The sequence below is a fragment of the Sinohyriopsis cumingii genome, chromosome 17 (genome assembly GCF_028554795.1).
Source record: "Sinohyriopsis cumingii isolate HCF-2022 chromosome 17, ASM2855479v2, whole genome shotgun sequence".
In the NCBI taxonomy this organism is placed as follows: Eukaryota; Metazoa; Mollusca; class Bivalvia; order Unionida; family Unionidae; genus Sinohyriopsis; species Sinohyriopsis cumingii.
Window position 1 is genome coordinate 121636185 of NC_142977.1, and position 12954 is coordinate 121649138.

The window sequence follows — 12954 nt, forward strand, 5'->3', positions numbered from 1 at the left end:
ATTCCTTTTCTTATAGTTAATTGTGCAGATTGTTACTTCCACTGATTATTTACATGTGTATAAATTCATCCCCCATAGAGTTCCTTGAATGAATTGAAATGGTAAGAATTTTGGAAGTAATTAAAAATCTGCATGAAAACTCCCCCAAGATGATAAAGTGCATGGTATCTGCTTGTATGTATATGTAATCAGATTTGACTGATGAGCACAACAGAGTTAACATTCATATTAGGGAATAAATTAAGAGAAACTAACTGGTATGACTGTCTCTAGTTAATTAAAAAAGGACTTAAGTCTGGACACCTGCTGGACAATGCAGTAGACTAAAGTCTGGACATCTGCTGAACAATGCAGTAGACTAAAGTCTGGACATCTGCTGGACAATGCAGTAGACTAAAGTCTGGATATCTGCTGGACAATGCAGTAGAGACAAAAGTCTGGACATCTGCTGGACAATGCAGTAGACTAAAGTCTGGACATCTGGGCAATGCAGTAGACTAAAGTCTGGATATCTGCTGGACAATGATGTAGACTTAAGTCTGGATATCTGCTGGACAGTGCAGTAGATTAAAGTCTGGACATCTGCTGGACAATGCAGTAGACTGTATGCCTCAGATAAGTCAGATTTCCAGTGTTGGGGGAAGGTCCGACTTCCTTTACAGTTTGGGGAAGGTCTGACTTCCTTTACAGTTGGGGGAAGGTCTGACTTCCTTTACAGTTGGGGTAAGGTCCGACTTCCTTTTCAGTTGGGGGAAGGTCCCACTTCCTTTACAGTTGGGGAAAGGTCTGACTACCTTTACAGTTGGGGGAAGGTCCCACTTCCTTTACAGTTGGGGGAAGTCCCACTTCCTTTATAGTTGGGGGGAAGGCCCCACTTCCTTTACAGTTGGGGGGAAGGTCCCACTTCCTTTACAGTTGGGGGAAGTTCCGACTTCCAGCCAAATCTCTCTGAGAAATGCATAATGAGACTATACTATAAATGGAAACTACCTTTTTAGAGCAGAATGATAGAGACAGTGCTAAGATGGTATAGTCTTTACTTCCTTATAAATTAATTTTCATAATGACTTAACTTAAAGATGGTGGCACAATTATCTGAAGAACTAATCTACCAAAGGAACATATTTATATATAATACACAAACATATGTACATACATTCATATGCATAAATGCACATAGCAGCATGCATATAGTCAACTATATATTCAATTTCTTTTCTTTCACTCCCCTACACAGAACTCACCCATACATATTCAACCACATAGTCAGTATGCATGCAATTCAAATACAGTTGTTTCCATTCTTGCTTAAAATCTCTCTCTCTCTCTCTCTCTCTCTCTCTCTCTTGTGTGCAGTTATGTGTAAATGGTGTCAGATGATTTCCACATGTCCTGTGATTCAATCAAAAATCTTTTAAACTCCTGCATGTTGTTTTTTAAATTTTAACACACAAAAGTATTCAAATATTTGCTGTATTTTTTATTATTGACCAGGCAGCCTAAATTAAATAGTGTGTAAATACAATACAGGGATATGTCAGCCTCAATTAAACAGTGTGTAAATACAATGCATGGATATGGCAGCCTAAATTAAATAGTGTGTAAATACAATGCATGGATATGGCAGCCTAAATTAAATAGTGTGTAAATACAATGCATGGATATGGCAGCCTCAATTAAACAGTGTGTAAATACAATGCATGGATATGGCAGCCTAAATTAAATAGTGTGTAAATACAATGCATGGATATGGCAGCCTAAATTAAATAGTGTGTAAATACAATGCATGGATATGGCAGCCTAAATTAAATAGTGTGTAAATACAATGCATGGATATGGCAGCCTAAATTAAACAGTGTGTAAATACAATGCATGGATATGGCAGCCAAAATTAAATAGTGTTTAAATACAATGCATGGATGTGGCAGCCTAAATTAAACAGTGTGTAAATACAATGCATGGATATGGCAGCCTAAATTAAACAGTGTGTAAATACAATGCATGGCAGCTTACATGGTTAATAACTGGGTCACTACTCATAGTAGTCATGTTTACCTTTAATGATCAGTAGTTTAATGGAATGTGGTCATCTGGCTGGTCGAAAAATTAACTGTTTTAAAGCTCCTTTTGTTGCAATACTTGTTTTGTTTGCCCCCAACCCCAAATATAAGCATGTTTTCCAACTCAGTGTGGTTCCCCAATTCATGCCATTCACACCAGAAAAAATTAAACAGGAAGTCTTATTGGGGTAAAATACTTGGTTTGCTCCCCACACCCTCAGCACACTGCTATGTTATGTATATTGATAATGTGTGTATTACCTTGGTCAGTAATTGAGGGTTGGCCTAGTGGTTAAAGCATTGCCTTGGATGTGGCAGGTTGCAGATTTGAACCCTGGTCGAGTCATACCAAAGACTTACAAAAATGGTACTAACAGCTGCCTCGCTTGGCACTCAGCATTAAGAGGTTAGTGTTAGGACTGGTCGGCCTAGTGTCAGAATAATGTGCCTGGGTGGGACATCATGCTATGTGTCTGCGGCATGATGCCCCAGTGCTAGACATCACTATAAACTGTCACACTGCAGACATCATAGTGTTATGACTGAAAACTTGTGTATATATATATATATATATATATATATATATATATATATATATATATATATATACACAAATTAAGAGAAACTAACTGGTGTGACTGTCTCTAGTTAATTAAAAAAGGACTAAAGTCTGGACACGTGCTGGACAATGCAGTAGACTTAAGTCTGGATATCTGCGGGACAATACAGTAGACTTAAGTCTGGATATCTGCTGGAGAATGCAGTAGACTTAAGCCTGGATATCTGCTGGACAATGCAGTAGACTGTATGCCTCAGATAGGTCAGATTACCAGTGTTGTGTTGGGGGAAGGTCCGACTTCCTTTACAGTTGGGGGAAGGTCTGATTTCCTTTACAGTTGGGGTAAGGTCCCACTTCCTTTGCAGTTGGGGGAATGTCCCACTTCCAGTCAAAATCTCTTTGAGAAATGCACAATGAGACTATAATATAAATGGAAACTACCTTTTTAGTTTAGAGCAGAATGATACAGACAGTGCTAAGATGGTATAGTCTTTACTTCCTTATAAATTAATTTTCATAATGACTTAATTTAAAGATGGTGGCACAATTATCTGAAGAACTAATCTACCAAAGGAACATATTTATATATAATATACAAACCTATGTACACATACATTCACATGCATAAATACACATAGCAGCATGCATATAATGAACAATATGTTCACTTTCTTTCCTTTCACTCCCCTACACAGCACTCACCCATACATATTCAACCACATAGTATGCATGCAGTTCAAATACATTTGTTTCCATTCTTGTTTAAAATATCTCTCTCTCTCTCTCTCTCTCTCCGTCTCTCTCTCTCTCTCTCTAGATTGTGTGCATTTATGTGTAAATGGTGTCAGGTGATTTCCACATGTCCTGTGATTTAACAAAAATCTTTTAAACACCTGCATGTTGTTTTTTAAATTTTAGCACACAAAAGTATTCAAATATTTGCTGTATTTTTTATTATTGACCAGACAGCCTAAATTAAATAGTGTGTAAATACAATACATGGATATGGCAGCCTAAATTAAACAGTGTGTAAATACAATGCATGGATATGGCAGCCTAAATTAAATAGTGTGTAAATACAATGCATGGATATGGCAGCCTAAATTAAATAGTGTGTAAATACAATGCATGGATATGGCAGCCTAAATTAAATAGTGTGTAAATACAATGCATGGATATGGCAGCCTAAATTAAATAGTGTGTAAATACAATGCATGGCAGCTTACATGGTAAATAACTGTGTCACTACTCATAGTAATCATGTTTACCTTTAATGATCAGTAGTTTAATGGAATGTGATCGACTGGCTGGTCGAAAAATTAACTGTTTTAAAGCTCCTTGTGTTGCAATACTTGTTTTGTTTGCCCCCAACCCCAAACAAATATAAGCATGTTTTCCAATCCAGTGTGGTTCCCCCATTCATGCCATTTACACCAGAAAAAATTAAACAGGAAGTCTTATTGGGGTAAAATACTTGGTTTGCTCCCCACACCCTCAGCACACTGCTATGTTATGTATATTGATAATGTGTGTATGATTGCACATTATGTCATTGTTCACAACAGTAGATACATTTCCTTGATTGCTGGTGATAGTTAGAACGATTTGCATGGCAATATACATTTCTTTATTGCCTTATAGAGTAGTCATAGCTGAATTTTAGTATCACGAAAATGTCATTAATTACATGGATTAAGGAGGTAAACCTTTCTTATGCAGATGGATTTTGTCTTTTGCATGCTATATAAAAATAAATCTTTGTCTTGATTTATATGATTATGTATATGCTTTATAACCCAATTTTGAATGATCTGTTGTCTTTCTGTACAATCATTGTAGCTCGGCATGCATTCGGTGATGTGCCATTTGTTGGTGTTATTAATGGAACCCATTTTGTGTGGAGATAAAGACTTATAATACAAAAGGTTCAGTTTCTTTTTCAGCACTCAGCAAGAGTGTGCTTTAAATGAGGATACATTTAAATTGACACTATTTAAATCCAGAATTATTTGTTAAAGTTTATATAAAAATTAGTAGAGATGGTACTGTGCTGTAAATAGATTTTGTCTGTTTTCATTTCTCATAGTTTTTCATTCTAAAAAAAAATTCTTCTCTTGTTGTACCTCAGAGGAGCAGAGTTGTGTATGTCATATTTTCTTTTAGATAAATGATTTAATTCAGACTTTCACCATTTCTTTATGTACTGGAAATATATTAAAGGTTTACCTTGACAATGAAGATGTGTGACTTCTCCTTAAAAGTATTTTTATCTTCCTGCCCATTATAACAGTCATTACCACTATTTATGGCTGAAGCTATTTCTTTAGAAATTCTTTATTTAACTGACCATTGGTATTATTTTGACAGGTTTATTACATCAGTGGGGCTACAATTAAGAAGGCCAACAGTAAATTTTCACAAGGAAATGCCTGTGATTTGATACTGGAAAATGACACGAACATAGAGCTGTGTGTGGAAGAAGACAAATTGGATCTGCCCACAGAGATCAGTTATAATTTTGTGGGGATTGATAAACTTGAACCTGGAAGATCATATGGTAAGTCTAATAAGTGAGAAAGTATCCTAGAGTTTCAAATGTCTGTGCAAGCAACTTATCATTAATCCCAAATTGGGGTAAACTTATCATTAATCCCAAATTGGGGTAAACTTATCATTAATCCCAAATTGGGGTAAACTTATCATTAATCCCAAATTGGGGTAAACTTATCATTAATCCCAAATTGGGGTAAACTTATCATTAATCCCAAATTGGGGTAAACTTATCATTAATCCCAAATTGGGGTAAACTTATCATTAATCCCAAATTGGGGTAAACTTATCATTAATCCCAAATTGGGGTAAACTTATCATTAATCCCAAATTGGGGTAAACTTATCATTAATCCCAAATTGGGGTAAACTTATCATTAATCCCAAATTGGGGTAAACTTATCATTAATCCCAAATTGGGGTAAACTTATCATTAATCCCAAATTGGGGTAAACTTATCATTAATCCCAAATTGGGGTAAACTTATCATTAATCCCAAATTGGGGTAAACTTATCATTAATCCCAAATTGGGGTAAACTTATCATTAATCCCAAATTGGGGTAAACTTATCATTAATCCCAAATTGGGGTAAACTTATCATTAATCCCAAATTGGGGTAAACTTATCATTAATCCCAAATTGGGGTAAACTTATCATTAATCCCAAATTGGGGTAAACTTATCATTAATCCCAAATTGGGGTAAACTTATCATTAATCCCAAATTGGGGTAAACTTATCATTAATCCCAAATTGGGGTAAACTTATCATTAATCCCAAATTGGGGTAAACTTATCATTAATCCCAAATTGGGGTAAACTTATCATTAATCCCAAATTGGGGTAAACTTATCATTAATCCCAAATTGGGGTAAACTTATCATTAATCCCATATTGGGGTACAATTTGAGAAATTTGTGATAAATGAGATAAGGTGGCAGACTTTCAGATGCTGACATATGCTCAAAAATGCAAATAGTGACTTCTTTTTCCTTGCTGATAAAGAACAAGAAATATTAATTATTGTTGATCTTCTGTTTTGAAAATTGCTTTAAATTTTTTTACTATTACAGTACATGTTAAATCTTTAAGCTACAGTGTAGCACTCTCACAGAGCAACTTAATGCACCTGAAATGAGTTTCTAACATTTCCGTCAAGAGTGTATCACAGTCACAGAACAACTTAATTCACCTGAAATGAGTTTCTAACAATTCCCGCTAGAGTGTATCACAGTCTCAGAACAACTTCATACTCCTGAAATGAGCTTTTAACAATTCCAGCTCCAAACAAAATGTGCTGCTTAAGTCAAACACTTAAGATCAGAGCAAGAAAGTTAATATTTGTTTCATGTCTTAATAACAAGCTATCAGTGCTGCTGGTCTGAAGTTTTAGACCCAGATTATGTAATTACAACAAAATGCATATAAGACTTGCAAAATACACATCTTCATAGATTAGTGGAGGGGTTTAGCCCTCAAAAATATCTATTTCATGTGTTATATAGTTTTGTAGGTAATAATAATAATAATAATGAATTTACCAAAAGAGCATAACACAATTAGCTAAGAACTAATCTGCCTTGAGGCCCTCATACAGAGGAATTTTTTTTTTTTAGCTGCTTCTCTGAAGCCGCTGGATATATTGGGTTTTGAATAGGGAAATAGAGTGGTCATATCTAATCCCAGCTGGAATACTATTCCAGAGCAAAGCTCCAGAGTACTGGAAACTTTTTTAAAATAATTCCTTATTTGGTTTGGGAATTTTATACTGTTTGGTAGACATGGATCTCAGATGGGGAGTATTGCCAGGTAGTCTATACTGGAATAGTGATTGTAAATATTCAGGAGCACTATTATTGGATATCCTGTACATTAATTTGGCTTTACTCAAATGGATTCAGTCTTTAATAGATAAAATTTTTAACTCACCAGCTAAATTTTCCTTGCTTTCTTTCTGGACTGATATTAGGCCAAATGCTCTTTTTTGAAGATGTGCCAGCTTTGCCATGTTTTTATCATTTGAATTACCCCATACTGTATTACAGTAGTCGAAATAGGGTTGTATGTAACTGTTATAAAGTTGTTTTCTATTCCTTTCAGGGAGAAAATGGCTTATCCTACTGAGAAGCCATAACTTGAATTGACTTTTTTACTCATATGTTTGATATGTTCAGTCCATGACAGGTTATTATCTACCAAAACACCAAGTAGTCTATCATGACAGACCATTTGCAAACTTTTATCCTTCCATGTCAGACACAGTTCATCACTATCATGATTTGTAATTTTATTGCAGTGTTGAGATATTAAGTAATATTTTAGTTTTACCAGTATTTACCACCGTGCCATTGGATGTGCACCAGTTGTCCAGTTTGTTTAGGGCATCCTGTAAAAAAAATTTGAGTTCATGCTTTGTGTTTTGGATGTCTGACAACATCGTGTCATCTGCATAGAGATCTGTAGATGATATTGAGTCCCTTAGTAACAGTGGTAGGTCATTAATAAATAAAATGAATAGTAATGGACCTAGAATTGAGCCTTGTGGTACTCCATATCTAATTGTTCCAGGTTCAGACAGAACATTATTTATATAAACATGTTGTGTTCTCTCACTTCAATATGAAGAAAACCATCTAATTGTGCTTTCATCACATTGGTAGATTTTCGGTTTCTTTAAAAGGATATCATGACCCACCATGTCAAAAGCTTCACTGAAATCTAAAAATACAGATCCTATTATTCTACCTTGGTCAAGTGCTTGAAGCCATTTATCAGTTAGGGAGATCAAGGCAGTCTCACAGGAATGTTTCTGTCTAAAGCCTAATTGATTAGGGTGTAACAGTGAATGTTTTTTCAAATATGACACGAATGAGTCATGGACATGTTTTTGAATAAATTTTGACAAGCTTGGTAGTATGGAGATTGGCCAGTAGTTATCAGCATCATCCTTAGAACCAGCTTTGTGAATAGGAGCTACTTTTGCAGTTTTTTTTTCATATTCTGGGAACAGATGAGGTTGCAATACTTAAATTGATTATGAATGTTATGATATCAGAAATAGCAGACGCAGAAGATTCAATGCATCATGGACCAATCTGATCAAGTCCTGTAGCTTTCTTGGTATCAAGTTCACTGAGACATTTTTTAACAAAGTTTTTTGATACTGGTGGGATAGAGAAACATACCTCCTTAGAGATTTTGCTGTTGCAGAACTTTTTTCTGGTTATTAAATTTGTTTTCTATCACTGGTTCTTTTAACTTTGTGGTAATGTTGGTGAAAAAATCATTGAAAACATTTGCAATGTCAGTGTCAACAGTGACTGGTGTCATTACCAGAAGTGAGTGAATTTAATTTGTCTGATCTTTGTATGTTCCTCTAGTGAGTTCATTGAAAACTTTCCAAATGGAATTTGTGTTGCTCTTTTTATTTTCAAACAATGATTGATAGTATGGTTCTGTAAAGAAGCACATGAAAAATGTTCTGTAAATAAGCACATGCAAAATGTTCTGTAAACAAGCACATACAAAATGTTCTGTAAACAAGCACATGCAAAAAGTTCTGTAAATAAACACATAGAAAATGTTCTGTAAATAAGCACATGCAAAATGTTCTGTAAATAAGCACATACAAAATGTTCTGTAAATCAGCACATGCAAAATGTTTTGCAAATAGGCACATGCAAAATGTTCTGTAAATCAGCACTTGCAAAATGTTCTGTAAATAACCACATGCAGAAAGTTCTGTAAATAAACACATACAAAATGTTCTGTAAATAAGCACATTTAAAATGTTCTGTAAATCAGCACATGCAAAATGTTTTGTAAATAAGCACATGCAAAATGTTCTGTAAATAAACACATACAAAATGTTCTGTAAATAAGCACATTTAAAATGTTCTGTAAATCAGCACATGCAAAATGTTTTGTAAATAAGCACATACAAAATGTTCTGTAAATAAGCACATTTAAAATGTTCTGTAAATCAGCACATGCAAAATGTTTTGTAAATAAGCACATGCAAAATGTTCTGTAAATAAGCACATGCAAAATGTTCTGTAAAGAAGTATGTGCAGAATGTTCTGTAAACAAGCACCTACAAAATGTTCTGCAAATAAGCACATGCAAAATGTTCTGTAAAGAAGTATGTGCAGAATGTTCTGTAAACAAGCACCTACAGAATGTTCTGCAAATAAGCACATGCAAAATGTTCTGTAAATAAGCACATGCAAAATGTTTTGTAAATAAGCACATACAAAATGTTTTGTAAATTAGCACATGTAAAATGTTCTGTAAATAAGCACATAGAAAATATTTTGTAAATTAACAAATGCAAAATGTTCTGTAAACAAGCACATGCAAAATGTTCTGTAAACAAGCACATACAAAATGTTCTGTAAACAAGCTCATACAAAATGTTCTGTAAATCAGCACATGCAAAATGTTTTTGTATATAAGCACATGCAAAATTTTCTCTAAATAAGCACATGCAAAATGTTCTGTAAATAAGCACATTCAAAATGTTATGTAAACAAGCACATTTAAAATGTTATGTAAACAAGCACATACAAAATGTTCTGTAATTAGCACATACAAAATGTTCTGTAATTAGCACATGCAAAATGTTCTGTAATTAGCACATACAAAATGTTCTGTAATTAGCACATACAAAATGTTCTGTAATTAGCACATGCAAAATGTTCTGTAAACAAGCACATGCAAAATATTCTGTAATTAGCACATTTACAAAATAATCTGTAAACAAGCACATACTTTATGTTCTGTAAATAAGCACATTAAAAATATTCTGTAATTAGCACATGCAAAATGTTCTGTAATTAGCACATGCAAAATGTTCTATAAACAAGCACATACAAAATGTTCTATAATTAGCAAATACAAAATGTTCTGTAAACAAGCACATACAAAATGTTCTGTAAACAAGCACATGCGAAAGGTTCTGTAAATAAGCACATATAAAATGTTCTGTAAATAAGCACATTCAAAATGTTCTGCAGATCTGCATTTTCACACCTACCTTGCAGCTTACGAGTTCATGCAGCATGGTAAGTTAAGATCTAAGGGTCATATTTTGATAGTGAAATGTCTTTTTTTTGAAATTTTTATAAAAGTTAATGACCTAATTTTCATGTTTCTGTATACACATATACTGCTAAATAATTCATAAATACATAGAGACTTTGTAATATTTTGTATGTACATTTATTACAAAGTAATTGTTGTGTCGAAGTAAATGGCTTTCAGCATTCCATATATTATTTAAAAAATATGATAGTGAGATTAATAGCAGAAAAAAAACTACAAACTTTTCATCTGTGTTAAAAGCAAGGTGCTCCTTTGGCTGGCCAAAAACTTGTATTTGAATGGAACAAATGCTAAGAAATAAAGCTGAAATCAAATAAAGACAATCACAGGGCTAATTCACTTAACTTGCAAAGGTCAAATTTCCAAATATTTCAATTGAATAATCTTTATAATTAAACCAAACTTTATGAGCATCTGTTAAATCAGACCAAATTAATTCATAATTTGTGTATTTGTAAATTTCTTGATTTATCTGAATTAAGTGCAATGCATTGTTTTTCCATAATTACTGCAAAGGGACATAACCCTTAAGTCACCTCTGAGAAAGAGTTGATTGTGGCCTATTTCTTTAGGCCTTTGAAATTCTATCAGTAAATTTCCAGAATATTTTGAATATTCAAATAAATACCCATAAGAGATTTTAGTATCATTTACTTGATTTTTGTTTCAAATATTCTTAACATGTCTGAAACTTTTTTAAATCTTGCTTCAGCATATAAGGGGGAGTTGTTCCTCTTGACTAGAACAGGAGTACAGTGTGTTGTTGAGTTTTGTTAAATTCTCCATTAGCAACTGGCACATATGCAAACATGAACATTAATTATATATCATAACAAAACTCTGTAAACTGTCAACATAGACAGTTTGCACTCTAGAACAGGAATCATTAAAGAGAGCTTCCCACCACTTTTGGATCCCACCAATGGCGATGAATGACCCTCACTGAAACTCTTTCACATGGCCGCAGGCCCATCATCACTTTTCTCCATCTGATCAAATTGTTTCTCGAACAGATCATTTAGCTTCTGTATTGTTTGAACCTGTTTTTCCATTAAAATGTCTTGTTCCTCTTCATCATTACTTGCAGAAGCATAGTATTTTCTAGTGCAAAATGGTGACTACTGTATTTAGTGCCTAATTTTTTAAATGTTATGTATATCTATATTTTTTGTAACTCCTGGTGCATGATTTTATCAAAGTATTGTGATTCTTTTTTCATGGCTGTAAATTGCAGTGATTCTTTTAAGCTGGATTTTCCAATGTGAGTAACGTCTGTTTCAGGAATTTTAAGGGCGTAAAAATTACATAGTTTAATCACGTTGTGTGAGAAAATTTGCCAACAACTCCTGTCTCATGTTTACATGTGTCTTCTGACAGAATTTGTAACTCAAAGTACTTTGGGTAATGTCAATACATGTTATATAATATTAAGACTTTAGACTGACTCTGAAACAAAGAAACTAGTCTGTGACTTAGCCTTTGCATCACAGTCAAGTTCGCAGTTGATTCAAAGAGAACCTTGCTACAGTGGTAAGAAACTATGTTTTGCAATCAGCCATTGATATCACTGGTCGGCTTAGCCTTAGAGACCAGAAAACCCAACATTATAACATACCAGTGCTACTACCCCAGTTTTCAAAGAGACCACCGGTATCCAATCAGAACTAAGATAGTCAAATAGTGGGCAGGTTTCTTGTGCAGCCAGACATTATCTTGTTACATTCATTTTGGAAGAATCAGTACAGGTTTTGACATGAATAAAGAAACATCACGTTACTCGAAGAGCAAATTGTTCACTCGTAAAATAGAGAGGGAAAAAGGAGTTCAAGGAAACTCAGATGAAATTTGGAACAAAGCCTTTTGAGGAAAAATTTCTTCACCCAAATCTGTCTCTCTTTCCTAACTAGGTGTTGTAAGATATATACGTAATTATGTGCATTTAATTTAGTAGAAATTTAATCTTCTATGTACAGATGAATTATCTACATGTTGTAAACTAGTGTATAGCAAAAGATTAGTATTCAAGATTAATGTATGTAGTTGTTAGGATAGAATCAAAGTGGATCGTGTAATCTACTATGATATTGCAAAACTGAATTTAATAGTGAGTTGTGTTTGTCATGTTTGCTCAGCCCCAGCTAGTAAGTCATCTATAAACTAAGGCATTATTTTACAAGCCATGGTTTGATGTCTAAACATTGCCACACCCTAGAGTTAATCTCTTGTGCAAGGTTACCTTGTCCAGAGAGAAGACCCGGCATCTTGGATTGGCACAGGCGATAGTTTGAGTGACTTCCCACCTATGTATTACAGCTTAGTCCTAAGATCAGAGAAACCCTTGAGGGAATAGGGCGTGTTCTAAATTCATCCCCCCATGGACAGACAGTGAAAGGAGATTGTCCGCTAAATTTGATTGGATTGGGTCAAAGTGACACCCAATCAGAATTGTGATAACAATTTCAATCCGAATTATAACTTTTAACTAGCAAGCAAAAATTTAGTCTTGCCTAGAAAGATTGCAGAGGAATATAGGGTTACTCCAAGGAAGCCACTTGTAATTTGGTGGTAAACCTTAGAGAGGAGATTCTAAGGAAAGAGAAAGCTTTGAAGCTTTATAAAGAACAGTAAGTTATTTGCTCGATTTTGCAGAATTTTATGGCATTTTAATTGCAATTATGTTTAGTA

General features: G+C 34.2%; 1 protein-coding gene across 6 annotated transcripts in view; it reads left to right on the forward strand.

Annotated features, from left to right (window-relative positions):
- The window catches only part of LOC149779782 (uncharacterized), a 108320-nt gene that overhangs the window by 77750 nt on the left and 17616 nt on the right, over positions 1-12954 (forward strand). For all 6 annotated transcript variants that reach the window (XM_089940641.1, XM_089940642.1, XM_089940643.1 and 3 more), the window contains one exon: positions 4987-5176. In XM_089940641.1, the coding sequence (XP_089796767.1) occupies positions 4987-5176 (190 nt within the window). The remainder of the gene's footprint in view (positions 1-4986; positions 5177-12954) is intronic.